General features: G+C 42.6%; 1 protein-coding gene across 12 annotated transcripts in view; it reads left to right on the top strand.

The window, feature by feature from the left end:
* Positions 1–27,186, top strand: part of Slc10a7 (solute carrier family 10 member 7) — a 231,452-nt gene that overhangs the window by 68,724 nt on the left and 135,542 nt on the right. For 9 of the 12 annotated variants that reach the window (XR_013051239.1, XR_013051237.1, XR_013051234.1 and 6 more), the window contains one exon: positions 2,296–2,334. Coding sequence is in view for 8 of the 12 variants with exons in the window: in XM_006971724.4 (XP_006971786.1) it covers positions 2,296–2,334 (39 nt within the window). In the remaining 4 variants the exon portion in view is untranslated. Of the gene's footprint in view, positions 1–1,615; positions 1,655–2,295; positions 2,335–9,731; positions 9,759–20,243; positions 20,510–27,186 lie in introns of those variants that run through there. The other 3 variants (XM_042277507.2, XM_076571963.1, XM_076571965.1) reach the window with 3 other exon arrangements.

Below are 27,186 nucleotides of genomic sequence, written 5' to 3'. Positions count from 1 at the left end.
CAGGGAGGCATGTGACCAGAGTCCAAGAGAGTGTGACAAGTGCCACGGTGGAGATGAGTTCAGAGTGTCTTCGTGGCGGCAAGCATGAGTTTGTTCAGGCTACCTACGAGTGTTGCTCATATATGCTAAGTTGTGTATGGGGTGCTGGCTCACTGAAAACTTGGAAGGATGGGTCCACAAGCTTAAGCTCCTCCCCACTCCCTTGAAGGGGGAATTAATCATTTTAGATCAGGGAGCAAAGATGTAGGAAATAGCATGATATCGTGAGTTGGGGAAAATCGGGAGTAGTTTAATGAGCCAGGGAAGGAAAGGGAGAGAACTGTCTACAGAAGGCCCTGTAGGGCTGTGTGAAAGGGCAGGACGGCCCTCCTTACATCAGAAAACAGTCTCCGAAACTCTTGAAACCATAATTCCCTCATGTACTGCTGCTGTAGAACTGAGCCTAAGATTGGGGTCAGTATCCAGCTTCATCTGGCCATTGGAGCACCTGGGACCCTAAGTCAACCACTTCACAAAAGTTTGTTGATTTACTGCCTGGGTGGATGGCATAGCAGAGAATCCAGATCTTCCCCATAATCAGAAAACAGTTAAGGAGGTTGCTGGTGACATCCCATCGTGGCACCGATCCCCATGAAGCATGACTTAGGTTTGGATCACAAAGGCGAGCAGGAGTGACTGGGTTGGAGGGCTCCGGGTCAGCAGTAGCCGTCAGTGCTTTAACTTGGACTTGTGCATTCTACTTGTAGTAACCCGTGTTCGGTAAGTGCTGGGCAGGCGTACTTGCTCCTGGTAGAAGGTTAGGAAAAGGTCTGAAGATGATTTGGAAGGAGGAGCTCCAGTGGGAAGCGCTCGTTTCTTTCTTTGAATAAGCTAAGTCTATCTTAAGCATAAAATGCAGCCGGTGTGTACAGGTTTCTGTCAAGTGCATCGTGCGGCAGGGAAGCCAGTGTTCCCTGCTGCTCTGACCACAACCCACTGTATCCCCTTGTATTTTTCTCTGTGTATGAAACTTTCCTGGAATTGTCCATAATGGACTTCTAGGGAGATGCCTATAATATGCTGCTATGGCTTATAGTTGTCATTTGTAATATTTTATGTAGGTGAATCTTTTTCTCCCTCCTCATCTCTCCCAGCACATCACAGAGCGCCATATGCCGCTGTCTCTGTCAAGAAGCAAGGGTTTCCCTGGTCTATGGTTGTCGCCTGTGTTCATGCCACAGAAGAGCTGGGGTCCAGTGCCATCTTTTATTGATAGGATCAGCACAGGAGAAATCTAATGAAATTATCAAAGCTTTGAATTAATTATGAAGTGGCATAGGAGAGCCAAGCTCTCTGGAGCCGGCGATCTCATTAGCCATTCACTCCCATCGCATCCTCTGGTGGAGCAGAAGGCATTTTCAGCTACAGCCTAGCCATGTTGGACTTGAGTCAAACTTGCTAAACTGATGGCCTCTTTTCCTACATTGCGCCGGGAATGTCCCTAACGATTAACCGACACTGCTCTGGACTTCCTGGGCGTTTGAATAGGTTTTCTCTACATGCTTTTGGCTTTTGCCTAGTTTTGGTTTTCTTTTTTCTTTCTTTCTCTTTCCCCCCTTTTCTCTTATCAAATCAGATGTACAAGTTTTCCCCATTTTGAGTAATGTGAAAAGCCACCAGGACTATGGCGTGTAGCTTCGTGGAACACAGGGACTGACTTGGTTGAGGGTGGATAGCCTCTGCAGTGGTCTCGGGGATGCTTTGGTAAGCAGAATCGATAATTTCTTCTTTAATTTTGGGTACCAATTGCACGTTTCCTTGCTTGTTCTAACCAAGAACTGATTAGCATGACAATAGTTCTCCTGCTCTCAACTGTCCTGTCCTTGGTTCTAAAGTGTGGGACAGCAGCTGTCACCTGGTGATGACGGCTCATTGTTAGGGAGCAGCTAATGTTTGCTTTACTGTTACCCACCTTAGGGATGCTCACTGTTATGTATAAATCAACTCTGGTCTTCCTAGTTCTAGCAGCAAAATCAATAACAACCAAGCTGTGATTTTCTGTCAGATGGTTCTTTTGGACCATCATCCAGTTTTGAAGCCTTTCCCTGCCTGCTTCTGCGGCCCATTATTGATAACATCCTAAGCTGCAGTCATCTATCTTAGTAAACTAGAGGCCACTGGCATCTTTGAAAGCAGTGACTAACTTTCCTCTGTAGGGTCAGCGTCTGAGGTTTTGAACAGTGGGGAAAGGGATCTTTGCTCGTCCTGTTGCCGTTCACTTTCAGTGAATGTTTCTCCTGTTTATTTTCTTCATAGGCAGCTGCAATATTTAATTCAGCATTTGGAAGTTTTTTGGTGAGTACACATGGTTTAACTTTGCCTATTTTAATTTTTCTTAAGATAAATTGTTTTGCACAAATGATTTAGTAAGAGCTGAACTTCTTTTGCTCTTTGGTTAAACATAAAAGTTTTGGGATCTTTGCACATACCCTTAATTATTCCCTGAGGAAAATTGGTAAGTAAACACTAGTGAATATTCTCTTGCAATATATTTTGGAGGCTTGGGTTTAATAGTCTGTTAATGGATTCAAGGAATCAATTAAAATGTGATGTGCCCCCTTATAGAGGTTATATCGATATATTGATCCCTTAATGAGGTCTTTTAGATGATTATTATTTTGTGTCATGGGACCGAGTATTTTGAAAAGGAAACATGACCCAGCTGGTCAGAAAGGGAATGCTAATTTATGGTTGACACATCCTTTATTTTCTACATTTCCCTATCAAAGAAGCTATCTACATACGATCTTGGATATGTCTGAGACATCTTTGTGGAACAATAACAAAAAAATTGATATGATTCATGAGTAAGTTGCAAGAAAATATAGTTTTAGAGATTTAAATGTCAATTATAAATGAAATGATTCAAATGCAGTTCTACTTTTGCAAGCAGAACCTCTACTTATGAGTCTATTGTTTAAAATAAATTATCATAATACTTGATTTGTGTTCTGAAAGAATAGAGATAGGAAAAGTTTCCTGTATTTAATAATGCTGCTTATACCTTCAAATTTACTAAATTCAGGAAAATAAATTAGAATATCTGTGTTAGGTGCAAAACACATTTACAGAGCTGTAATGTAGTGACTTACAAATGACTGGGAATATAAACTGGCTTATGAATCTAGGTAAAACACCCACTCTGTGTGCTTAGTATATTCTGTATGTCCCTTGTTTCTGTATTGTATGCACTAAGTGATAGTTCAGGCTTTAAAGCACATTGTTAACCCGATGCTAATTCCCAAAATGCTAGCTAGCTTTGGAGTCGTTGTCTTCTGTTTGACACTCACCGGTTCTGTGAACACTGAAGTATGTCCCATTCTTCCAGAGGCGTGTTGGGGTTTTGTTACTGTTGTTGCTGTTGTTTGTATTTTGATGCCATATTTTCATTGGGCTTAGAAGCAAAGTAATAAAGTATATTTAAAAATAACCTCTTGGTCGGGCATGGTAGCTACGCCTATAAGCCAGGACTGGGGAGGCTGAGGCAGTAGGATTACCACAAGTTTAAGGCCACCTTCAGCTGCATAATAAGACTCTGATTCAAACAAAAAGAGAGACAGAGAGACAGAGAACGGAGAACACAGATACAGAGAACACACACACACACACACACACACACACACACACAGATACAGAGAACATACACACACACACACACACACACACACACACACACACACAGACAGAGAATGCACACACACACACAGACTGATTTTTAAGACTTTAGTTTTGACTTAGTAATATCTCATTGAGTCACTATTTCATTTCTTCCGGTGTTACTTTCTACATTGTCACAATTGTTTTACAGCATAATATGTATAAAATTCAAAATTTCCAGAAGCCAATTTTGGTTTGGTTTGAAATCATACACATCCTCTGTGAAGCATGACTTCCCAGCTTGTGTTGCTCACTCATGAAAGTGCCCATGATAACTGAGAAAATGCAGTGAGTTAGTTGTGTGAGTGGCCGGAACAAACCCCACTTTCCACTCCGGACAGAATGCTTGCTACAAGTCGCTTGAGCTTTCCATTGGCCGCTGGTGTCTCTTGGGTAATTCTCTTCTAGGCTCAGATGTGTGCTCAGGTGCAGAGGGAGAGCTTGCATAGAGCTTTTCTGCATTTTCCTTCAGCTCCTTCCCCTCTAGGGTGTGTATTCCCTTAGTCTGTCCTTCTTTTTTTCACTTTTTTCTTTTTTTAAATTTTAAAACCTTAACGTATCTAATTATGGAAATCTGGCCACACGCAGATAGGTAGTAAAAGTGTTTATGGAACTCTGGCCACACACAGACAGGTAGTTTTCAAGTTGGTCTAGAGCATACAAAGATTGCTCCAGTAGCTTGTGGACCTGACACCTTAGAAAAGAAAGCATTGTAGCTAGGTGTAGTGGCGCACACCTTTAATCCCAGCACTTGAGAGGCAGAGGCAGGCGGATCTCTGTGAGTTCAAGGCCAGCCTGTGCTACAGAGTGAGTTACAGGACAACCAGACCTATACAGAGAAACCCTGTCTCAAAAACCAAAACAAACAAACAAACAAAGAAAGGAAAGCAAGCAGTGTGACAGTTAAGAAGCTAAAGAGAAGGTGTTACTGTAGCTACATGGTGGTCGTCTGAGCAGCACAGGCAATGTGTACTCAACTCAAGGGTCTGACCAAGGGCATCTCTCCAAGCTGGCCTGAGCAGCAGAGGCTGAAGTGGCGGAAGTCTTTTCTCATTTTACATTTCCTTCCCTTTCTCTCCTTTTTCTCTGCGAAGTTGAAGATAACCGGCGGGGTTGAGAATGGTGATGGTGGTCGCGCATGCCTCGCCCCTGTGGAACACGGAGTTCTCCCCTCCAGTTCCTTAGCATGAGTAAAACAGGCTTTGCCTGATGAAATCAATGCATGGAGGTCTCGTCCAAATACGATGTGATGACTTGATCTCTCAGGGGACAGAACTCATGTCTTCCTGCTCTGCCATCCATAGCATGTGGCTTCCTTCCTCCATGGTTGGCTCATGAGCCAAGATAGCTGCCGAGCTCCCCCCGCAAGTAAGTCTTACACACACACACACACACACACACACACCACACACACATACACTAGCAGTCCTGGAATTCCAGTACCATCCTTCCACTAATATCTTGTTGCGGAAATCAGCCACACGGTCATACCTCTTCAGCAACATATGACAGTTTGCCATGCTTCCTGTCACTGAAGAGAATGTTCAAGAGCCAGTGCATCCTTTCTATATTTCTTATCTTCCTATAAGGAATGTTCAAAAGTATGCACAAGTTTGAAGAAAGAACTTTAGTGGAATGATATGAGAAGTTGGTCCTTGAGTTGGTATTACAAAGAAGACTCACTCTACAGGGGAAATTTTGAATTATAACTCATTCTAAGGAGGGGATTTTCGTTATGAAGAAATTTTATGCTTATGGGTAGTAGCTACCCTACTGAAAGCAGGGTGGGTTTGAATTCTCTCTTGACTGAATATTAACTGAGCCAGATACCTGCCCTGAATGTACATAATGTGGAGTATCATATCATCTATGTATAGAACCATGTTGAAAACGCAAAGAAAATGCTTGTGTGAGGTGGTAGAAACAGCTCTGAGGTAAATTTACGTCTAGGTGTTGGTCCAGTCTCTGCTATTAGATGGTTTTGTATGTGACTGTTGAAAACCACAAGGAGTTACCTCTGCCAGGCACTAGAAGCTCTCAGATACACTGAATCAATGGCTGTTCTCTGGTTATGAGTAATCATCCTTGTCTGTGTGCCTCTGTGTGTGTGCGCACACACGTGTGCGTATACATTATGAGTGACCATTCCTTGTGTGTGTATGTGTTCACGTGCATGTGTATACGCAAAAGAAATCATCACTCATAAACCAGAGAATGTGTATATTAGAATCTGTATATATTCTATATTAGAATCCGATATTCATTAATATTTCAGGTTAATTCCAATTACCTGAAACCTTTGTAAGACTTTTATTAGAAGAAATTTTGGAGAAAGACTTAAGGGTATTTTTGTTGATTTTTCGGGTGTCTGGGTATAACAAATAAAATATGGTCCATATTTATAGCTAGTTTAATAATGTCCCAGGTCTAATTAAAACACAGTAATTTTAAGAACTAATTGTTATATAAAACTTTTTTAATGGAGCTATACTGCTAATAACTAATGATAGATGAATTCAATTTACATAAATTTCAGACCAAGAGAGTATTTTGAAATTGTGCCATAGAGGATTGCTTTAAGTTAAGATGTTAATACACCCCATTCTCTGCCCATTTTAGCTGTTCAGCTTAGTCTTATTGTGGACTGTAGTGACTTGAGACTTCCTTCTCGATGAGGTGTGAATAGAATTTGGTAACTCCGTGCTCTGCCTAACTAAGATGATGTCTAAATGCATATGTCTGTGTGTCCCGTGTAATGCATATGCCTATGTATCCCATGTAAAACCTACACGTCAAGAGCAGTACCTCACATGTTGTATTCTCATCAGAAGGAGGTGTGTTTGTGTGTAAATTCTGCAGACAGTTTTTAAAGAGTTATTAGTTTTATGTGTGAGTGTTTACCTGCATGTGTGTCAGTGTCCTGGATGTGTGCCTGGTGTCAGCAAGAACAGAGGAGAACCTCACAAGTTAATGCAGGCCAGTCATGTCGTGTGTCCCCCCCTCCACTTCTCCTTCAGCACTCAGTCCTCCTTCTTCTTTCCTCCTCTTCTCCCCTCCCTCCCCTCCTCCACCCTCTCTCTGTACAGCGTCTGACTCAAACTCATAATCCTATTGCCTAAGTCTCCTGAGTGCTGGAGGCCAGGCACTTATTTTTTCTTTTCTTTTACCCAAGTCTAGGGAATATTTAGATCGTGGATATGGAAGAGGTCATTTTGCTCAGTATTAGTGACGATGTTAATTTTAACCAACCCAGATGATTTGGAATCTTGGTTTACCCTTCCAAGTTCAAGACTTTTGATTTTCATTGATTCCGATGCCAGAGTAAACAGGCATCCTCAGGATCAGGTGGGGCTCAGTGCCACCCTATACAATGCCGTTTCAAATCCATCTTTGTAGCAAGGACGTGGCAAGCCTGGGACTTTGAAAGGTGGCACTTGCCTTTATCACTTTTCTTATAGACCTTTCTCTTTACAGAGTGGAGCAGAGCACTTTTTGGGACAGACAGGCATCATGAAGGCTGGATTGCTGACAACTGACTAGTTTTCCTTTAATGACTACTGTTGATTCGGGGGCTGAGGAGTTAGCCTAGTCAGTCCACCAAGCCACACGAGCTGAGACTCAGGTGGATCCTGAGCACTCACCTAAAGGGCCAGGGCTTGTGCTCTGTGCTGCAGTCCTAGCCTGAGGACGACAGACACAGGACCCATGTGCCCTCCTTTTTGAATTAGAGACCAGGGAGAGCCCGCTCTCAACAAACACAGTGATTCCAGCTTACACCAAAACAACGACAAAACAATACTAGTGACTCATCTAACAAGGCAACACAAAAGGCAAAACACAACTCTCACCTGTAGGGAATACATTTTATTCTAAAGCCAAATATGAGTGACCATGGATCCTATGCTTACACAAATTCCATATTCAACATGGCCATCCTTTTATGAAGCTTTTTATAGAAAGAGAACAAAAGAACAAAGAAAGTCACAAATGAAGACCCTTCTTAAACACACTGGTGGAAACACTAGCTGGATGTTATCGCAAATGGGATTCTCTGCTGTAGTCCTCAGATGAGATCTGATGTCATCTTAGCTTTTTTGTGGGGGCTTTGTGGGAGCTAGGTTTCTGTACATTCCAAAGGACTTACCTAATTAATTGTCCCAAAGATAGTAAGTAGCTCACACACAAGGAGGACAATAAAGTACTGTTATGAGGGCTAAAGAAGGCCCAAGATAATTTGGCTTTGGAGGAGTGGCATTCCAAGATTGCAGCAGTAGGTGGTTCTAATCAGCTGGCGAGCTCAGCAGATGTCTGCTGAAGGCAGCAGCTTCTTCCTGAGATCTCCTCCTTCACATGAGATACAAAACTACCTTGGATGTCCTCAGAGCCGGCCAGTTCATGGCTTCTTTCTAGGTACTGAAGCCAAAGCAACCATAAATAAACATGGGAAAAACAAAGCAGCAGTAGAAGATTGAAGAAGCAGGATGGCAGGGCCGTCGTCCCCAGTGCTCTTTCCCGGCGGTCAGGCTCCATTATGGGTCTTGCCATGTCAGCATGCTGTTTGTTAAATCAGACCCACTTTTAAAATTTGAATTTATCTCAAGCTCAAACTTCACCACAACACTATAAATAAAAAACTATCCTGTTATGACTAAGGTAGCAGATACTAAATCACATGGGAAAAAGCTTCTATAACTTTGTAGCTGCAGTCTGCAGCCTACACAGGCTGTCTCCCTCATGCCACCATCCTGCGAAAGATGAAATCAGCACCAGAACCAACAGAGTTTGCCTGTGTGAGTCAACTTCCCCTCTAGCCTCCCTGTGTCCCGTGAGATCCTGGATAGCATCGTTGTATGAGCTTCTCAATCCCAGAGACAAGTTAGAGCCCTCTGGGACAAATGAGGAAACCCCAGAATCAGGGTCCCAGCACTGGAGGGGTGCCTGTCTCTTTCCCAGACTCCTGTGTTCTGCTGTCCAGCACTGGACAAGTGTGTCAGAGTGCTGGCTAGGCTGGAACTGAAAAGAGGCTATGTGGCTGAGAAGGAGGACCTTCTCACAGTTGAATTTGGATTCATTTTTAAAACAAGCTCTCATCTGAATTAATCAGTGTAAATAAAAGTGGCCTTTTTATTTAATCAAAATGTGTGCGGAATGTCTACCTAGTCCATTTTAGCAGCATAATGCTCTGTGTGGCCTGATGGCGCTGACTGGTGTAGCAGGTAAATGCATTAGTCACAGCAGCCATTTTTCTTGCAGATTTGTGACGTAGATTTAATTACAGGGATGACCAGCAACTTACAAATCTAATTTCGGTGGAGGTTGAGGCAGTTTTTTTATTTTAATAATGATGGATTTTTTTAAAGCAATGATTTCATTACTATTTAAAAAAATCTTCTAGTGTAGAACTAGCCAGTTGACTGCAGTTATTTTATCACCTTTAACAAATGCCATGCACTTTCATTTTTATTTTTATGAACTTTTAAAATGTCATCCTTCCCAAACTGGAAAAGCATTTGCCCCAAAACCTTTTTGGACAAAAATAAATAAATATACACTACTTTTGATGTTTATAAAGGGCCTCCTTAGGAATATGACCCTCACAGTTGGTTAAAACCAAGATTAAGTTTCCTTAACTTGAATCCAAGCTGCTGGAGACCTGCAGTCCAGCTGCCCAGTGACTCCTGGTTCTTAGTCATCACATGGTGCTCATCTTCTTGATTCTCTTTCTCCAAAGCAAACATTTACCAAGATTAATCTATTTTTCCATTGTAAAAACCTTTCATTGACTCTGTTTTGTAATTGTTGGTAGAAACAAAATTTCAGGTCACATGTACAGAGATTCTTTTAGACATTACTATTTGCCCGTGTTGGATGTTCATTCTGAGTTCAGGTAAACGTACCCATGTATATGGTGGTGCGGCCTAGGGTGAAGTGATTTCTGTTTGATCAGAGGTTCCTTCTCGCCCATTTGTTTTCAGCTCTTCTCCCAGCTTCAGCCCTAACTGCCACTGAGAGGATGCCCTCTTTGTCTTTTCCAGGGGGTCCTGTGAATGGCATGACTCTACCCTGTGGTTCTTGTCATGTTACTGCGTACATCATCAAACCTTCTCATTGCTAAGTCGCACTGCATTGCTTACTGAGTGAGTGTTGATGAGCTTTGGGTTGTGTGGTACTTCGGATATTGGATGACTTTCACAGGGCTGTGTGTTAAGGACTTGGTCCCTAAGGTGCTGCTTTTGGGAGGTGCTGAGAATCTTAGAAGGAACATTGTGGATAGGCTAGGGCACTAGGGAAGGATGGCACCCCTGAGATGAAGTAGGTGTTCAGTGTGCTCTGCTGCCCCTCCCTACCACTGCCGTCCAGCATCTTAGCCGAGATCTAAAAACAGTGGCTGTGCCTTACCACAGAGGGAACCTCTAAAACAGCTAAAGGAAACGTCTCCTCTATAATGTGAGAACCTCAGGTCTTTTGTTAGAGTGCTGGAAAGCTGACAGTTTGTTTCTTGTGTTTGTTGACTTGTGGGAAGTTGTTATATTTGTGTATAGATCTCATGTGGATGTATTCTTCCACATCTCAGGGAGAACTTAGGAATGGAGTTGCTCGGGCGTGAGGTAAGTATGTGTTTTGAGTTAGCAGCAGCAGCCTCCACACTGTTGTGCTGTGTTAGGTTCCCAGAGGAGTGTGTAGGCTCCAGTTGTTCTATCCTTGCCAGCCCTGGCTTTAGCAGTTTTTATTTCATTCTTACAGGCGTGTAATCTATGTCAGCATGGCTTTCGTTTGCCTTTTCCTTACTGGCTAATAATGATGGACATATTCTGTGTGTGCTTTTTTGCCATCTGCGCGTTTTCTTTGGATGGTGACTGTTCAAAGTTCTTGCCTATTTTAAAAAGAAATTGAATTGCCTGTTTTTTAAATATATTTTTAATATTTATTTATTTATTTATTTATTTATTTATTTATTTATTATGTGTACAGTGTTCTGCCTGCCTGTCAAAAGAGGCACCAAATCTTATTACAGATGGTTGTGAGCCACCATGTGGTTGCTGGGAATTGAACTCAGGACCTCTGGAAGAGCAATCAGTGCTCTTAACCTCTGAGCCATCTCTCCAGGCCCACCTCTTTCTTTATACTTGGGTGTAGGTCTTTATTTTGGATACCAGTCATTTATCATATATTTGTTTTACAAGTGGTTTCCCCCAGTACGTGCACACGTACATATACACTATATGTATATGCATAATACACACATATACATTTATTTCTTGCCTTTTTTTAATTAAGAGTGACTTACAAGGGAAAATTCACTTAATTTGATCAAACTGATCTGTATTTGTATTTCATATCTCATGTGTTTTGTTTCTTAGTTGTTGTTTTACCTAAAGCCACAAAGAGGATTCTCCTGTTTTCTACTGTCAGTGTTGGTTTTAACTTTTCCACTTAGGTCTGTGGTCCATTTGGAGTTCGTGTTTACAGGTGTGTCGCAGCTAGGATTTGTTACTTGGCTTATGGTTGTAAAAGTTAAATTTTTTGTGTGCCTGTCCAATTTATCCTACTCTCCCCTGGTAGATTTTCTCCATTGCCTTTGTACATGAAGTTCTTCACTGCAGACACCTGATGTAAAGTCACATGTGTTATCTTTCAGTTTGTAGTCAAAACTGAATATCTAATCCATTAATATTCATCTGGGGGTCTACAGATGCTAATAAGTTTGAAAATACTTCATCTACTCATGATAACATTGGTTAAGGAAGTCATTTTCTGCTCAGCACTGCCTCTGCTGGTGCTCCCCCTTAACTGTCTCTTAGTAACATTCCTATGTCTACAAAGTGACATTTACATTATCTTTGAAAATAATTGGATCAGTAGTCATGGTGGTTATCACAAGTGACATTAATACAGTTAATTAAGACAAAATTATTTAAAACATAGAATGGGATGAACATAGAAGACAGATTAAAATTATAGAAACTGAGCCAGGCGGTGGTGGCACATGCCTTTAATCCCAGCACGCTGGAGGCAGAGTCAGGCAGATCTCTGTGAGTTTGAGGCCAGCCTGGGCTACAGAGTGAGATCCAGGACAGGCACCAAAAAACTACACGGAGAAACCCTGTCTCGGGGAATAAATAAATAAATAAATAAATAAATAAATAAACAAACAAACAAACAAATAAATAAATAATAGAAACCCCATTTTGATTTCTAGAAATTCAATTTGTAAATTCATGAATTATAGTAAAATATTCCTATTGGCAGATTGTGGACTTGAGCAAACACAGCTTTCTAGAGAACTTTTTAAAAGTGAAATTTATTATTCTAATTCTAAAGCCTTGATTAGTTTGGTTTTAACTTCTAGTGACTGAATCGGCCCAGGTGGCAGAGGAGTGAGCATCCGCCAGAGACTGGAGGGTCCTGCAGTGCAGCGCTGTGGGTCCTGAGACGCTGATGAGCGTCGCCTCTGTCCAGGGGCTCCTGTCTCCTCAGTGCGTCTCTTCTCTCTGCTTCCGTCCTAACCCTGTGTTTCTTTACGTCTCCCAGCTGGCTTTTCTGACTAATTAAAAATGAAAATGTTCATTGTGTTTTAAAACAATACCTGGTATACTGCTCAAGGTTTTCTTCCCCTCCGTCCTGGCAATCCTCGTGTATATAGTTATTTTCTAAAGGTGTTCTTGGTTTTTCACTTGAAAGCACCAGCTGATAGCTTCGCATCTGCTCTGGAGAAAGCCGTGTTTATTCCCCTTGTGCTTTTGGTAATGGAGCTGAGGCGACAGATCCTGTGTTCTTTCTCACAGTCTTCACAGTATTACTAGATATATCACCTCCTGCTTATTGTATTGTTCTGTCTGTGGCCCAGTGCATCTGTGGCTCTGGTTCGTTCCCAGCTGATCGGCTCTTCAGAGCCTCTCCTTTCCCACAAGGCTCCAACAGTTTCCTTCCCTCTCCTCCACACTTGAGCACATGGCTCTCCCTCTTTCTTGCACTGTTTCCTGGAGCTTGTCCGAGTCAGCTAGGCTGCTGGTCAGTAAGCCCCAGTCTGCCTCTGCAGACCTGCATCCATGTATGTGTTGCTGTGCTTGGCTTTCTAAGATGTGGTTTCTAGTGGTTCTGAACTCAGGTCTTTGTCCTTGTGCACCAGGCGCTTTACCAACCAAGACATCTCCCTGGCCCTCCAGCTTCTTGGGAATGGTTGTTTAGCTTTTAGAACATGTGTTGGTCTGGTTTTGCATTACACATAATGAAGTAACTTTATGAAAAAAGGGTTGATTTTGACTCCACGTCACTAGGGCCTGAGGTTCAGAGACCACACTTAGGGATGGGCTTCCTACTGAGTCCTTGGGCAGAATAGGTTATCACATGGTAGCAGATAAGGAGGAGGGGGTGTATGTGTTGGGAGGAATCTCTTCTGCTCTTTCCCTTTCTTATAAAGCCATTTCTCGTCACTCAGGGAGCTACAAGCTTCCTTATCTGACCCTAATCGCCTCCCGTAGGGTCCAACTCCGAAACCAAGTGGAACCACATCTTTACTCTCCTGCCTCCTAGTAGACTAAACTTCAGCATATGAGCCATTGAGGAGCACACTCAAACATATCCAGACCACAGCAGAAAGACTTTCCACTTAAATTGTACTTTGTTCTGTTTTGAGAAAGGGTCTCACTATAAAGCCCATATAGGTCTTGAACTCTGGGTCCCCCAACTCAGTTTTGTGTATCCTGGGGTTACAAGTATGCATCACCACCCATAGCTTAGATTGCAAGTTCTTTTTTGGGTTTTCAAGACAGGGTTTCTCTGTGTAGTTTTGGTGCCTTTCCTGGATCTCGCTCTGTAGACCAGGCTGGCCTCGAACTCACAGAGATCTGCCTGGCTCTGCCTCCCAAGTGCTGGGATTAAAGGTGTGCGCCACCACCGCCCAACAGATTGCAAGTTCTAAAAGACTTGTTTTCTAACTATTTAAAGCAGAGGTTCTCAGCCTGTGAGTTAGGACCCCTTTGTGAGGGAGGTCGACTGGCTCTTTCACAGCAGTCACATGTCAGACCTCCTGCACAGCAGATCTTTACATTATGATTCATGACAGTAGCAAAATGACGGTTATGAAGTAGCAATGACAATAATTGTATGGTTGGGGTCACCACATCCAGAGGACCTGTATTAGAGGGCCTCAGCATTAGAAGGTTGGGAACCACTGATCTAAAGTATTACTGACTGTATGATTGTTTGTCTCCCATATTTACAGGAGGGACCCAGGAGGGGGGTGTTTAAACTGTGCATTTACTCCCCGTCGTCTGTGCTTGTAGAACTTGACATGGAGGGCGCCCTAAAAATGATCTGTTAAATGAACAGAAATCACCTACTAAACATGGCTTTAATCTCTTTTCTTCAAACATCTAAACATTAAAATATCTCACATGAAGAACACACTTAAAATGTGTCCTTCATTTTAATTGTATGTTGAATTAATTTGACAAAAATCTCACCATAACTTTAATTCACCTTATATCTATTAAATTTTTCTTTACCACATGAAGGAGGTGTTATATTGTAAGTATTTAAATCTCAATGAAACATGTTATAGCCATATTTTTACATTTACAGTGTTTATTTAGAAAGAGAGTGAAAATTAATTACCATATCTTTATTTAATATTGATCAGTTTGCAAGATTTTCTCCTAATAGGCTAGGCAGAATATCCCATGTAATGGATTATCAATACATATGCTGTTATCATTGAAATAGATTTCTAAATATCAGAAACTTTTTCATGGGAAACTGCTACCTTTAAATAAAGACTTACAAATAGGTCAATACGTGATTATAGTGTGGATGAGTGTTATTTTTTAGCTTATTCTTTAGCAACTCATGAGACAGGAAATTAAATTGACAAACGGAAGCTGAAATTTTAGACAGCACTGAAAAGAAACCAACAGTATTCTAGAGAAAAAGTAAATATGTAAACTTGAAAATTAAAGGATTAATTCAAGAGCTATCCTTAGTGGTGTAGCCATGATCTTACCTTATCAGACAGGGAGGCAGGAGGGTGAGGCGTTCACGGCCAGGCTGAGTTCCATAAAGACCCTGTCTCAAAGAAAAAAAGAACTAGTTCAGTGATGTTATAAAAAACGAGTTCAAATGCATATTTAAATGGGTTTAGAAGTACTTAAAAGGATAAAAATAGAAGCAGGGAAAGAAAATTAAAGAAAAAACCCAAGGTGATCGCAAGGAAGCGGGTAATGTGATCTGACTGCAAAGGAAAGCAAATGCAGTCTTCCTTGGAGCCTCATGTTACTCTGCATGAGGCTGGCGGATCCGTCATGAAGAGCATTGGTCTCACCATCTGATCACAGGGTGATATTTGTTAAGTGTGATCTTGAAAGTCGTGAAGACATGACTAGCTGGATGAGCTTTAGACAGTAATTATATATTAACATTATATTAACATAACAATGTTTTTTATTAATATGTAATTATATAATATAGAGAAAACAAGATAATATGTCTTTTTTTTTTTTTTTTTTTGAGATAGGGTCTCATGTAGCCCAAGCTGTCTTCAGATTTACTATATAGCCAAGGATGGCCTTAAACTTTCACTTTATATCCTCTTACCTCCACATCTTCTGTGCAGGAATTACAGGTATATGCAGCCATGCCCAGTTTTATGTGGGAGCTTGGGGGCTTTGTGCATGCGAGGCAAGCACTCCACCAGCTGAGCTCCGTCCCCTCCCCAAGGGATGGACTTTTAATATACGAAAAGAAGGAATGTATAACTATTGAATGTTGGTTTTGTAATGAGAAATTGGCTCCATTTTCTTATGATTCCCCTCATACCCCATCTCTTGTGACATCTGTACTTCTGGGAGTCACCTACCAAAAGCCAGGCACTCCCCGCTCAGTGGCTGCCGAGGTGTACAGATGGAGCAGGGCGAAGTTTCCAGTCTTCTCCGTCATTAAAATCACCAATAGGAAATGATAGAGTTGCTTCCATTGACCTTCTCCCTTCCCCCGGCACTTGAAACCAAGGAGTGGAATGAGGAGAGACAGGAGGGACTCTAATGGAGAGGCCTCCAACTTTGGCTCTGTAACAGCTTCTGAGATGAGTGAGTCCCGACCGAGGCATTAAATAGCCACAGAATTTTGAATCAGTTTGAAGTCAATTATGGAAGTCACAAATTGATTTTTTTTTTTTTTAGCTATAGGATAAGATTCAAAGCTTCCACTTATGTAAACAAGTAGTTAAAAATAATTTAGATGCATAGCAGTAGCATATATGCAGCTTGAGAGTAATACTTCTCTTGCAATAATGGCTCCTGCGCTTCTTTATGAATTTCCAAAGTATATTTAAAAAAAAAAAAAAAAAAAAAAAACAGTGTCAAGGCTCCCTATGAAGAAACTTCAAAAACACATCTTTAGCCCTGGTACAGCTCTTCACCATATCTAGCTTCTCTGCCTCGGTCTCTGCCTCTGCCTCTGCTTCTGCTTCTGCTTCTGCTTCTGTCTGTCTCTGTTTCTCTCTCTCCCTTCAAGATTTCATTATTTGATATGAAAAATATACCATGGAGCAATGTAGATCTCAGAGAGCACTGTGCGTCTTTTGGATGTCTTCGATGCCACCACGCTCTCTACCCTTCCTTGTCTGTGGGGGGAATGTAAGTAGATGGGCACATGACTTAAAGGAAGTTTTCCTTCTCTGTTAGATCTACAGTTGACACTCCCCAGATCAGAGTTCCCTTCTTAGCTTTGGTGATGGCATGATATCACCCCTTTGTGGAGTATTTCTAGTCATGTTCCTGTTTTCTCTGGTCAGTCTGAATCATCCCACACTTTTAGAATCCTAAATGCGTCACTGTTAGGGACACAGGTAGCACACCCTCTCAGATTTACCGCTAGGAAGCTCCATCTCAAAAGAGTAGCTCCAGTGAATCCTAACCAGATAATGATATCTATACTCATATGTTAATTAAGAGTGGAGAAACAACTGTGGGAGACTTGGAGACACTGGAGTCCACACATTCTGTCTTTATGCTTAATATTACATGGAAAGGTGTGCAGATAAGGAGTTCACCTGGCATTAGAGAAGGCAAGATATAGAGGTGATTCCCAAGTGTGATCCTGTCAGGCGGTTGGAAATGGGGCTGTCGTGCTGCAGAAAGGGTATGCTGCCCTTGGAAGCAGACAGCCTGTCACTTGAGCTGGGATCTTCTTTCTAGATGGCACTCCAGATAGGTGAGCCTAGCAGTCACTTTCACCTGTGTCTGCTTCCATCACAGATGGTTTGCCCTTTTTATCGACTCCCATACCTAATGTCTTTCTGACATTGAAACCTCTCCACTGTCTCCCGGTGATCTGGCATGTCTCTGCTATAAAAGTTCTCCTGTACTTCTCAGGGCAATTGGCAAAGAGACTTTGAGATAGCCATATTGCATCACCTGTAACTGTGCCAACCAGCAGAGTAGCCACAGACCATAACCACTTAAAATTAACTAATTAAAATTAAGTGCTAGAAAGATAGCTTAGCTGGTAAAGAACTTGCTGCACAAGCATGAGAACTTGAGTGTGACCCCCAGAGACTGTGTTTTAAAATAGTGGGTGCATTTAGAACCAGCATTGAAGGACAGAGATAGACCCTGGGGTTTAAGGACAAACTACCCAGGCCAAATCAGTGAGATTCAGGCCAGTGAGAGACCCTGCCTAAAAGAAGCAAGGTGGATGGCTCCTAAGGAGCAGTTCCCAAGTTGACCTCTGGCCTTCACACACACACACACACACACACACACACACACACACACACACACACACACACACCATACACACACACACACACCGTACATACAAAAAAAATTAACGAAAATTAATTAAAGCTAAACATTCACTTCTTCATTCATACTAGCCACCTGTAGCCATTGGCTACTGCCCTGGACTGTACAGTTCAACGTAGTTCATCACTGCAGAAAGTTCTTGTAGAGGACACTGGAGCCATGCTTATTAGATAAACTATTTTACAATCATGTATTATTAATATAGTTTGTTATTTTACTGTTATTTATTTATTTATTTGTATGCGCACACATGCGTGCACTGCCTCATGTTTTTTTTTTTTTTTTTTATTGTGTGATTATTATATGGTCTGAGGAAGATGGCCGAATGGGAAAAATGCTTGGTATGTAAGCACCCACATAAAAAAACTTGTGGGTTATCATATGGCATCCCTAGATTGCAAACACTGGAGGGAGTAGAAACAGGAACATCTTGGGGAATTCACTGGCCAGGCAATTTAGCTGAAATGGTATGTAGATTCAGTTTTGATACCCTGTGAGGCAATATTAAGGATTTGACAACAAGTAGATCATGCCCAATGTGGTATATTAAAAGAAATGGCCTGGCAGCAGTGTGTCCATTGGTGCATTAGGCAGTGAAAGATTGATCTGAGGGCATTCTGAGTCCACGAAGACACTGATGAACACTGACTAGGGCTTTTAAGTTGCCTTACAAAGAACCCCAAGAGCAGAAGAGAAGGCAGAGCTTTCCCGTCAGTGGTTCAGACACGGAAACGTACCCACTGCCTACTGTGGCCCATGCTATGACTACAGGCTGTGCAAACAACACGTGGGGTCATAGAACCGAATCTGGGGGGTTGGGGAAAATTGGCAACAGTAAAAGGTTTCTGAACATGCAACAACCAAAAACGAATTCAAAAACCAGCATAATAGGGGCTGTAGTGATGGCCCAGCAGGTAAGAGCTTACTTTATAAGCCCAACAACATGAAGTTAACCCCGGGACCCAGTGTGTCTTAGTTTGTTATTCTGTTGCTGTGAAGAGACACTATGGCCACAGCAACTCTTGTAAAGGAAAACAACTAATTGGGGTTGACTTACAGTTTCAGAGGTTTGGTCATGGCAGAACATGGGAGCGTGCAGGCAGACATGGTGCTGGAGAAGGAGCTGAGAGTTCTACATTTTGCACAGGCAACAGGAAGTGAATTGTCACATTGGGCGTGGCAGTTAACCAAAGTAATTAGTCCGTGGTGCTTTTGTTGACATTAACCCACGCTTTCCCGCATGGCTTCCCAGCAACCTTGAACATCCGGCACTCACTCTGCCCCTCGCACACCACCACAGCACAGAACACAGCAGTGACATCAAACACTGCCTGAGACACCTTGGCTGTTCTGTGGGGCCAACTGCAAGAGTTTTTACTGTACACATAAAGCTTTCTGCTCTTACAGAAACAATATTTTAACTACAGAAAACAAAATTTTCACTATTTTTTTCAATCACTCATCAATATTTAAGTACCAAATTAGTATATCTTTGAATTATGTTGTTATTCAAATGTTTGATTTTAATATTGCTTTTTGAGTTGTTGGACATTTCATAAAAATTCATTAAGTGAATTTTGACTTGAGATTAGAACAGAATTTCCAAAATGGCCATAAACATACTGTTCCATTCTCTACTACATACTTATGCAAAATGACATTCTTAACATTGATGATTATAAAGTCAAAATACAATCAACTTAGAAAAACATTGAAAATTTAGCATCAAATATTCAGATTTAATTGTTTATGTAAAAATAAAAGCCTATCCATTTTATTAGTATGCAAATTTGATTTGGTTTGAAACGATGACTAGTTTAAGAAGCCTTGCCCTAGGCCCTGACACAGCACGAGTCTTCCTACTGAATTTCCTTTTTGTTTGTAAAAATAAAACGTTTTTATAATGTGGATTAAGCCTAGGGCCTCCAGCGTGCTAGGCAAACACTGTACTTGTGAGCTACACAACCAGCTATCATGATGAAACTGTCTCATTATATAGCCTAGGTTGGCCCATAGCCAGTGATCCTCCTGCCTCAGCCCTCCAAATACTCGGGTTACAAGCACAGGCCACAGGCCCAGCTTAATAGTGGGTTCTAATCTAGTGAAATTAGGTCACATCTCTGAAATCCCTTTAGCAGTAACTAGCCACTATTATTACCACTATTATTACCACTATTATTAGTAATAATATTATTATTATGTTTTAGAATTGAATCACCTCAGCCCTCTTGCCCACCCCTCACCAAGGTCATCCTTTAGAGTGTACCTAGTGCCTGGATATGACATTTTTCTAAAATCTCTGGCTGTTTAAAACAGGTTTTCTGTTAGAAACTTTACACATGTAGAGAGGCCACGCAGTAATATCCCTGGGCCCTGTGTATCTCTCTTTAACTGTATTGACTGTTGATCCAGCTCACTCCCGGCTCTTGCTTCAGCACATCCTAGGAGGTAAATTTCTCATCTGTAACCATCTCTGTCATTTCCACCTCGTGTGTTTATACTTGTGGAGTTCTCTGAAAGCACCTGAAACATTTGGTGTTAGAAGTGCCAGGAAGTGCAAGGAATGTAAAAATGGGGACGGTGATGTTATGAAAAAGGGAGTGAGCTCTGGTTAATGCTGGTCAGTGAGGTGCTGTGCGTGGTGGACATGGCTCATGTCTGTTAGCAAGCATTCCTGGATCTTGAAACAGTGTAAAAGTGTTTTCAGACAGACCAGGAGTTTCTCCCTTTTTGTTCTCTTCCCAGCTTCTGCCATCCTTTTATCCATGACCCGACCTGCGACTCTGCGTTCTCAGGCATTCCTTCCGTGCCATCCAAATGGCTGGGAAGTCTGGCTAGTGAGCCTCAGTGTTCTACCCAGCTCTGCCTCCCTAGTCCTGGCTTTCCAGACACAAGCTGCTGCGTTGCCCTTTCAGGGGTCCGACCGTGGGTTCTCCTGCTTGCATGGCGAACATGGTACCTATTGAACCTCTTCTCTAGTCTGTAACTTTCCCTATGATTTTATTTGAGTTCATGATGTTAAAAGTTGATTTCTCTCTTAAAAATAATTTGACTCCTCTAACAGTACTTAGAAACAAGTAAACATTTAAATGAAATGGATAATTGTAATTTTACCCAATTTCAAGGAAGATAATTTTTAAAGTAAAAGTTAAAATTCTATCATTGACAACATTTCATGCCTCACAGGAATTTGTGAATGAATGCCTGTGTTTCTTGAAATTAAATTAGGACCAAAGCTCAGAAATGGATGATCGCCATTTAAAAATGTCCCTTGCACACTTGTCAAAACAGTATGAGTACTTGAATGCTTAAGGACAGAAATCCCGTTATCTTTTGTGAATTGTGAGCCATCCTCATATTACTGCTAATTTGAGTTATGTATTATTACTGAGAACTCAGTGTTAGATTTAAGCCTGCAGCAGATTTTTACAGAATTATCAACCTTAAAAGTGACAGATTTGTAGAAAGAGTGTGTGTGTGTGTGTGTGTGTGTGTGTGTGTGTGTGTGTGTGTGTGTGTGTGTGTGTGTGTTTCATTCCTTGGACAGCTTGCTAACACCACTCTGGTCATTGCTAGCAATGGGAACTGGGCTGGGAACTGGCTGCCGCTGGAGTGTTGGTGATAATTTATGGAGGTGATTACTCCAGCCTCTAGTGCCAGCTTGGGATTGGAAGGAGGAGCAGCACATGGTAACTGTCACTGCCCTAGAGCAGCATTGCCATAGAAGGCTCCGAGCTATGTGGGTCTCAGCCTCTTCTCCTCCCCCAGCCCTTCCGTGGCTCCTCCCTCTCCTCCTCCTCATCCATTCAGATAATGTCTGTTCAGAAATCACAGGCCCCCTGGGAGGAGAGAAGAGAGCCCTGTTATAACCACACTCTAGCAAACCTTTCACCTTGCTGTCAAGGTGACAAATGCTTGTCCTTAAGGGAACACGGAGGTTAAATCACCAGTGTTTCTCTCACTCTGTCTCTTTCTTCGTACTACCAAGCTCTCAGCCAGATTTGTGGCTACAGAATATCAGAAAGTTGGGCGACTCTTAACCTTTATGTACTGTGTGCAGAGAGATATTTTTATAAGCTGAAAGCACTAGCTGAATTATGTTTTGGTGCCTACATCATTAGAATTTGATTAAAGTCTTTATATCAGCATATTTTTATTTCCCAATTTCATCAGAGGGAAAAGGCTTAGGAAAGAAGTATTTATGTTTTAAGAGACAGTGTTGGCAACTTTAAATCAAATTGTAATAAGATGAGCAAATGTCTTTTTTACTTCAGTATCTGGTAGTGGTGTGTTCCCTATCACATAGATGTTTGTGTTAAACATTTGTGTTAATACAACTGCATTAATCTGAGGATGGGAAAAGACATAGATTTATTTAAGAAAGTCTTATATAGCCCAGCTAACCTTGAACTTAATATGTAGTCAAGGATATCCTTGTACTTCTGGGTGCTTAGATTAAAACTAAAGAGTGCAGTCCTAGAGAGATGGTTCAGCGGTTAAGAGCACTGGCTGCTCTTCGAGAGGACCCAGGTTCAATTCCCAGCACCCACATGGCAGCTCGCAGCTCTCTGTAACTCCAGTTCCAGGGGATCTGATTCCTGCATACATACTTGCCGACAAAACACCAATATATATTTAAAAAAAAAAAGAAAGAAAGAAAGAAAAGAAGAGAGAGAAACCTAAAGAGTGCTGAGATTGCCTGCATGTGCTGCCAGCCCAGGCTCTGCAGTGCTGGGGCCTGGCCCAGGGCTTTGTGTGTGCTAGGCAAGCACTCCGCCAGCCGACCTCTCCCAGCTGACCTCTCCCAGCTGACCTCTTCCAGCCCCTGTCTCTCTTGCCCCACTCGTTCTCCGTGTGGGAGCTAACACGACAATAAGAGATGGGCTCATAGTGTCCCCTTTCTGTCTAAAGTCCTTTACTGGATTTTTTTTTTTTTTAAGATAAATGCCAATACCATTTTATGATTGCAAAGTTTGCATGGCCTATTCCCTGCCCCTCCCCCCCAACCACTTTTACCTTGTGCCGCCTTCTTTTTAACCATGGCCTCGGTTCTGAGAGAGTAATGGTTTCACCAGCTCATTCTTTTGGCATAGGATGGAGCTGTGTGGAGCTCACATTTCTAATGAGAGAGTACAACAACTAACATTTACAGTTTTATAGTCCCAAATATGTGTGGCACGTGGAGAAAATAGTTGTGCCTCACTGAGAAGTGCATAGTTAGGTGATTTCATTGTGGTACAAACATCACCATAGAATACATCCATAAACTAGATGGTTATGGCGTCAGTAGGTGGTATATATGGGCTTATGGAATGGCATGCACAGACTGTCGTTGGAATGTGATGGTATATGACCATAAGGACAAATGAAGAAAGAGGGTTTGCAGTTGTTTATAAAGTGTTAGTTGTGAGTTTCATTTAAGAATAGTTGAGTAGACACTTGAAGATGGTGAGAGAGCCAGCTACAGAAATACTGGGGAGATAGTGTTTCTGGGAGCAACCAAGGGCAAGTTGACAAGTTCCGTGACAGTTACTTTCTTATCACTGTGACAGAGGAGCCGATGTCAACTGAAGTCAGGGAGAGATTTACCATTGCTCACGGCTTAGAGAATTCAGTATATAGACCCTGCCCTGCTGATTCCAGGTCTGTGGTGGGCAGAAGGCCCCAGCTGTGGAAGTGTGGGCAGAGACTTCTCCCTGCGTGGTAGTGAGGGAGCAGGGGATGGGGTGCACAGGAGACGTCCGTGAACCTCAAGGTCCTTCGTAGTTAGACCACAGCAGGTACTAAGGCGAGGAAAGAGCCAGGTCAGGGAGGTGGTAGGAAACATTCCCGTAGCATCTTGGTCTAGGGTGGATGCAGCTTCTTCCGAGGCCTCTGTGCGGCCCCCACTTCCCTCAGCTGTCTCCCATCGCCTTGGGGCTCCAGGATCATCTTTTCAGAGAGGTGTTTTGAACTCTCTTCTGGAACATTAGCCTGCTCCTTCAAATTGCTTATTGGAATTTTAAACAATTATCTGTGAAATTGTTGTTGGTTGTTGGTTTTTTTTTGGGGGGGGGTGCGGGGGTGTTTCAAGACAGAGTTTCTTTGTATAGCCCTGGCTGTCCTGGAACTCGCTCTGTACACCAGGCTGTCCTGGAACTCGCTCTGTACACCAGGCTGTCCTGGAACTCACAGGGATCCTCCTGCCTCTGCTTTCTGAGTGCTGGGATTAAAAGGTGTGCACCCCTTTCTTTACCCCACCCACCCTACCCCACCCCCGGCTAAATGACTCATTTTAAATATTTGGAACAAAATCTCTTTATATTTTGTTGTCTGAGGGAATGAGCTTATGTAGAAAATACCATTCAATGGTAATCCTTGGTAGGTAGGATCTTGTGTGTACATATAAAATAAAAATATACCCACAAGCAAGCTGAGCCTGGTGGTGCACACCTTTAATCCCAGCCCTCGGGAGGCAGAAGCAGGTGAAGTTCAGGGCTACACGGAGAAACCTTGTCTCAAGAGACCAAAACAACATCAATGTGCACGCACACACATACATGCACGCATGCACGCACACCATCCAGACACTTATAAGTATTTGTTCAATTTCCCTTCTAATTCAGCATGGCTGGGCATTGAACAGTTGTGAAGAGATATTTACTGCATGTTTCTTGTGTGTCTGGAATTAATGTAGACACGGGGAACAGAGTGGTGAGCAGCCAGATGGAGTTTACATGCACGTAAGAGAGTCAGACGGCAGACATGGTCATTGCATTGATAGTGAGATTCTCTGGAGGAAAGACATGGATGATGGTGGCTAGAAAGTGCTCAGCATTGCTCTACTTCTCCAGCCGCTCTCTGGTTCCTCCTCCCCTCCCTCAGACAGCTTCTGTGTGGGAAAGCATCAGTCAGCCTTATTACTCCACATAAAGCACAGGGTGGGTAATGTGGGCTGTTGACAGTAGAGTGACGGGCGGTCTAAATTTGGCTGCTCTGTTGATTTGCGTGGAAGTTTAACTCGAATCGTATTACACAGGCAAAGTTGAGAAACTATCATGTCAATACAAATAATGCAGTCAGTAATAAAAACCTGGAAGGGATAATTGCGTCTTTTACAAATCTTTTTCCTCTTTGTACTTACTTTCTTTTCCGTTTGCACTGAAACAGGTACTCATTGCAGAAGAAGGAGATATATTTTCATTACTAACAATGTTGATAGTTCATATATTTATGTAGATAGACTATAAAGTGTGACACCATCTATATATAACCTACTTTAAGAAAGTTCCTTGATATGATAAAGCAAAATACTTTGCAAAAGATCATCACGCCCTATCTCTTTTAGGCCAGGTAATTGTGTTCTATAATGTAATCTTTTTGTTAGCTGGACAGAATGGAGATAAAAGGTGATTATAGAGAGAACAGCGTCCTCACAGCTGATGGAGCAGGTGTTAGAAATGCAGATGAAGTGCATTGACTAAAGGCGATACAAATTCGAAGTGAAGACGCCCCTGGTCTGCGGCTGTGCTCTGCACACAGGAAGTTCCAGGCAGCTGAATTATTCATCTTATTGTGTGAACTAGTTCAGGAGTTAGGGAAAAGATGCCTCTTACATTTAAACTGTTTCGTTCCTTCTTCCTTTTATCTGCACTTTACAAGCAAAATGAACTTCATTTTATAAATTATATTCCAGCAAGACAATGATGTACATGGTACATTTCTCTCTCTGTGTCTCTGTCTCTCTCTCTGTCTCTCTGTCTCTCTCACACACAAAATCTAGAAGCTGATAGCAATATAAATCAGTCAAAGTTCTTCTTCTTCTTTGTCACTGGCTTTTTCAATAGTAGCCGTTAAGGATAAAGCAGAAAGCAGCATTAAGGCCGTTGTCGTTTGTGCCACCCTCATTCTCAAGTGGTAATTATTCTGTGTAGGGTTTAGAAGGTTTCTTTCAAAATAAACCATTTCTTCTACCTTACCCATCCACAAGTTCTGGTATCAGAATAGTTAGTATGCCATTTTGAAGCTGGGGTAGCATTCTAAGGGAAACAGAACAGTTCCCAGGATTACATTTTTGCTCACTTTGCACACTGTTCATTTTGGTCTCAGGACTAGGTCAGTTTGCATCCCAGCAGCAGAGAGACACAGAAATTTAAAGGCCAGCAAATGTTGTCATCCTCAGATGTGGCTCATGTACCCACTGGAAGGCACCGGATGGATGTTAAGATTTGCCGTTGTTCCCACAGCAAAGGTGGTCACTTCATGTGAGCCCCTAGTAGTAAATCACTTGGTGTCTAACTCCAGTATGAAATTTATTCCACCAAAAGGTCTTGAACACGTGTAAAGATCTCCTACAGCCTAAAACTCCCCAGGGCTGTTGCTCCGTCTCTCAGACTCTTAGCTATCACATCAGTTAACCTAGCGTGGAGTAACTTGGCTGTCTTAGCTGTTATTTCGTTAATGTGTTGTTTCTGCCACTTTAAAATAAAATACAGTAGTTTACCTTTTAAAAACGTGTGCCGTCGTACAAGTTTTAAAAACTGCTTACGTTATGTAACACACAGTGGCCAACACGTGGAGACTCAGCTCCTTCCGAGCTCTCATGCCCCATACCTCTTCTGCCACCAGCCTCTTGGACTGGTCCTCTCTTTGCCCTTCAGTTTTGACCTTTCCAGAACTGGGACTGGATAATGTAGGTTGTTAAGTGTGATAAGTGACCCTTGTTTTCAGTGCGCTTTAGTGTGCTTTTTATTTGTTTGTTTTAGATTTTAAGACTGTTTTGTTTGTTTTCACATCACGTATTTATTGGGGAGGTTATGGCACACACGGGAGGTCATGGCACACATGGGAGGTCATGGCACACATGGCACACACAGGTCACGGCACACACGGGAGGTCATGGCACACACAGAGAGGTCATGGCACACACAGGAGGTCATGGCACACACAGAGAGGTCATGGCACACACAGAGGTCATGGCACACACAGAGGTCATGGCACACAGAGAGGTCATGGCACACACAGAGAGGTCATGGCACACACAGAGGTCATGGCACACACGGGAGGTCATGGCACACACGGGAGGTCATGGCACACACAGAGAGGTCATGGCACACACACAGAGGTCATGGCATACACCGGGAGGTCATGGCACACACGGGAGGTCATGGCACACACAGAGAGGTCATGGCACACACACAGAGGTCATGGCATACACCGGGAGGTCATGGCACACACGGGAGGTCATGGCACACACAGAGAGGTCACGGCACACACAGGGAGGTCACGGCACACACAGAGAGGTCATGGCACACACAGAGAGGTCATGGCACACACGGGAGGTCATGGCACACACAGAGGTCATGGTACACACAGAGGTCATGGCACACACAGAGAGGTCATGGCACACACAGAGAGGTCATGGCACACACAGAGAGGTCATGGCACACACGGGAGGTCATGGCACACACAGAGGTCATGGTACACACAGAGAGGTCACGACACACACGGGAGGTCACGGCACACACAGAGAGGTCATGGCACACACAGAGGTCATGGCACACACGGCGAGGTCCTAGGGCAGCCTGCAGGAGTTGGTCCCTACTTTATCATGTGGTTTTGGAAATCTAGCTCCGTCCTCAAGCTTGCTGGCCACCCCCTGTAGCTGCCATGCCGTCTTCCTGACCTTGGTTTGGTCTTTGGAGTCAGG

The sequence above is a fragment of the Peromyscus maniculatus genome, chromosome 5, assembly GCF_049852395.1.
Source record: "Peromyscus maniculatus bairdii isolate BWxNUB_F1_BW_parent chromosome 5, HU_Pman_BW_mat_3.1, whole genome shotgun sequence".
Lineage (NCBI taxonomy): Eukaryota > Metazoa > Chordata > Mammalia > Rodentia > Cricetidae > Peromyscus > Peromyscus maniculatus.
The sequence above is the reverse complement of the archived record's forward strand: the minus strand, read 5'-3'. Positions and strand labels throughout refer to the sequence as shown.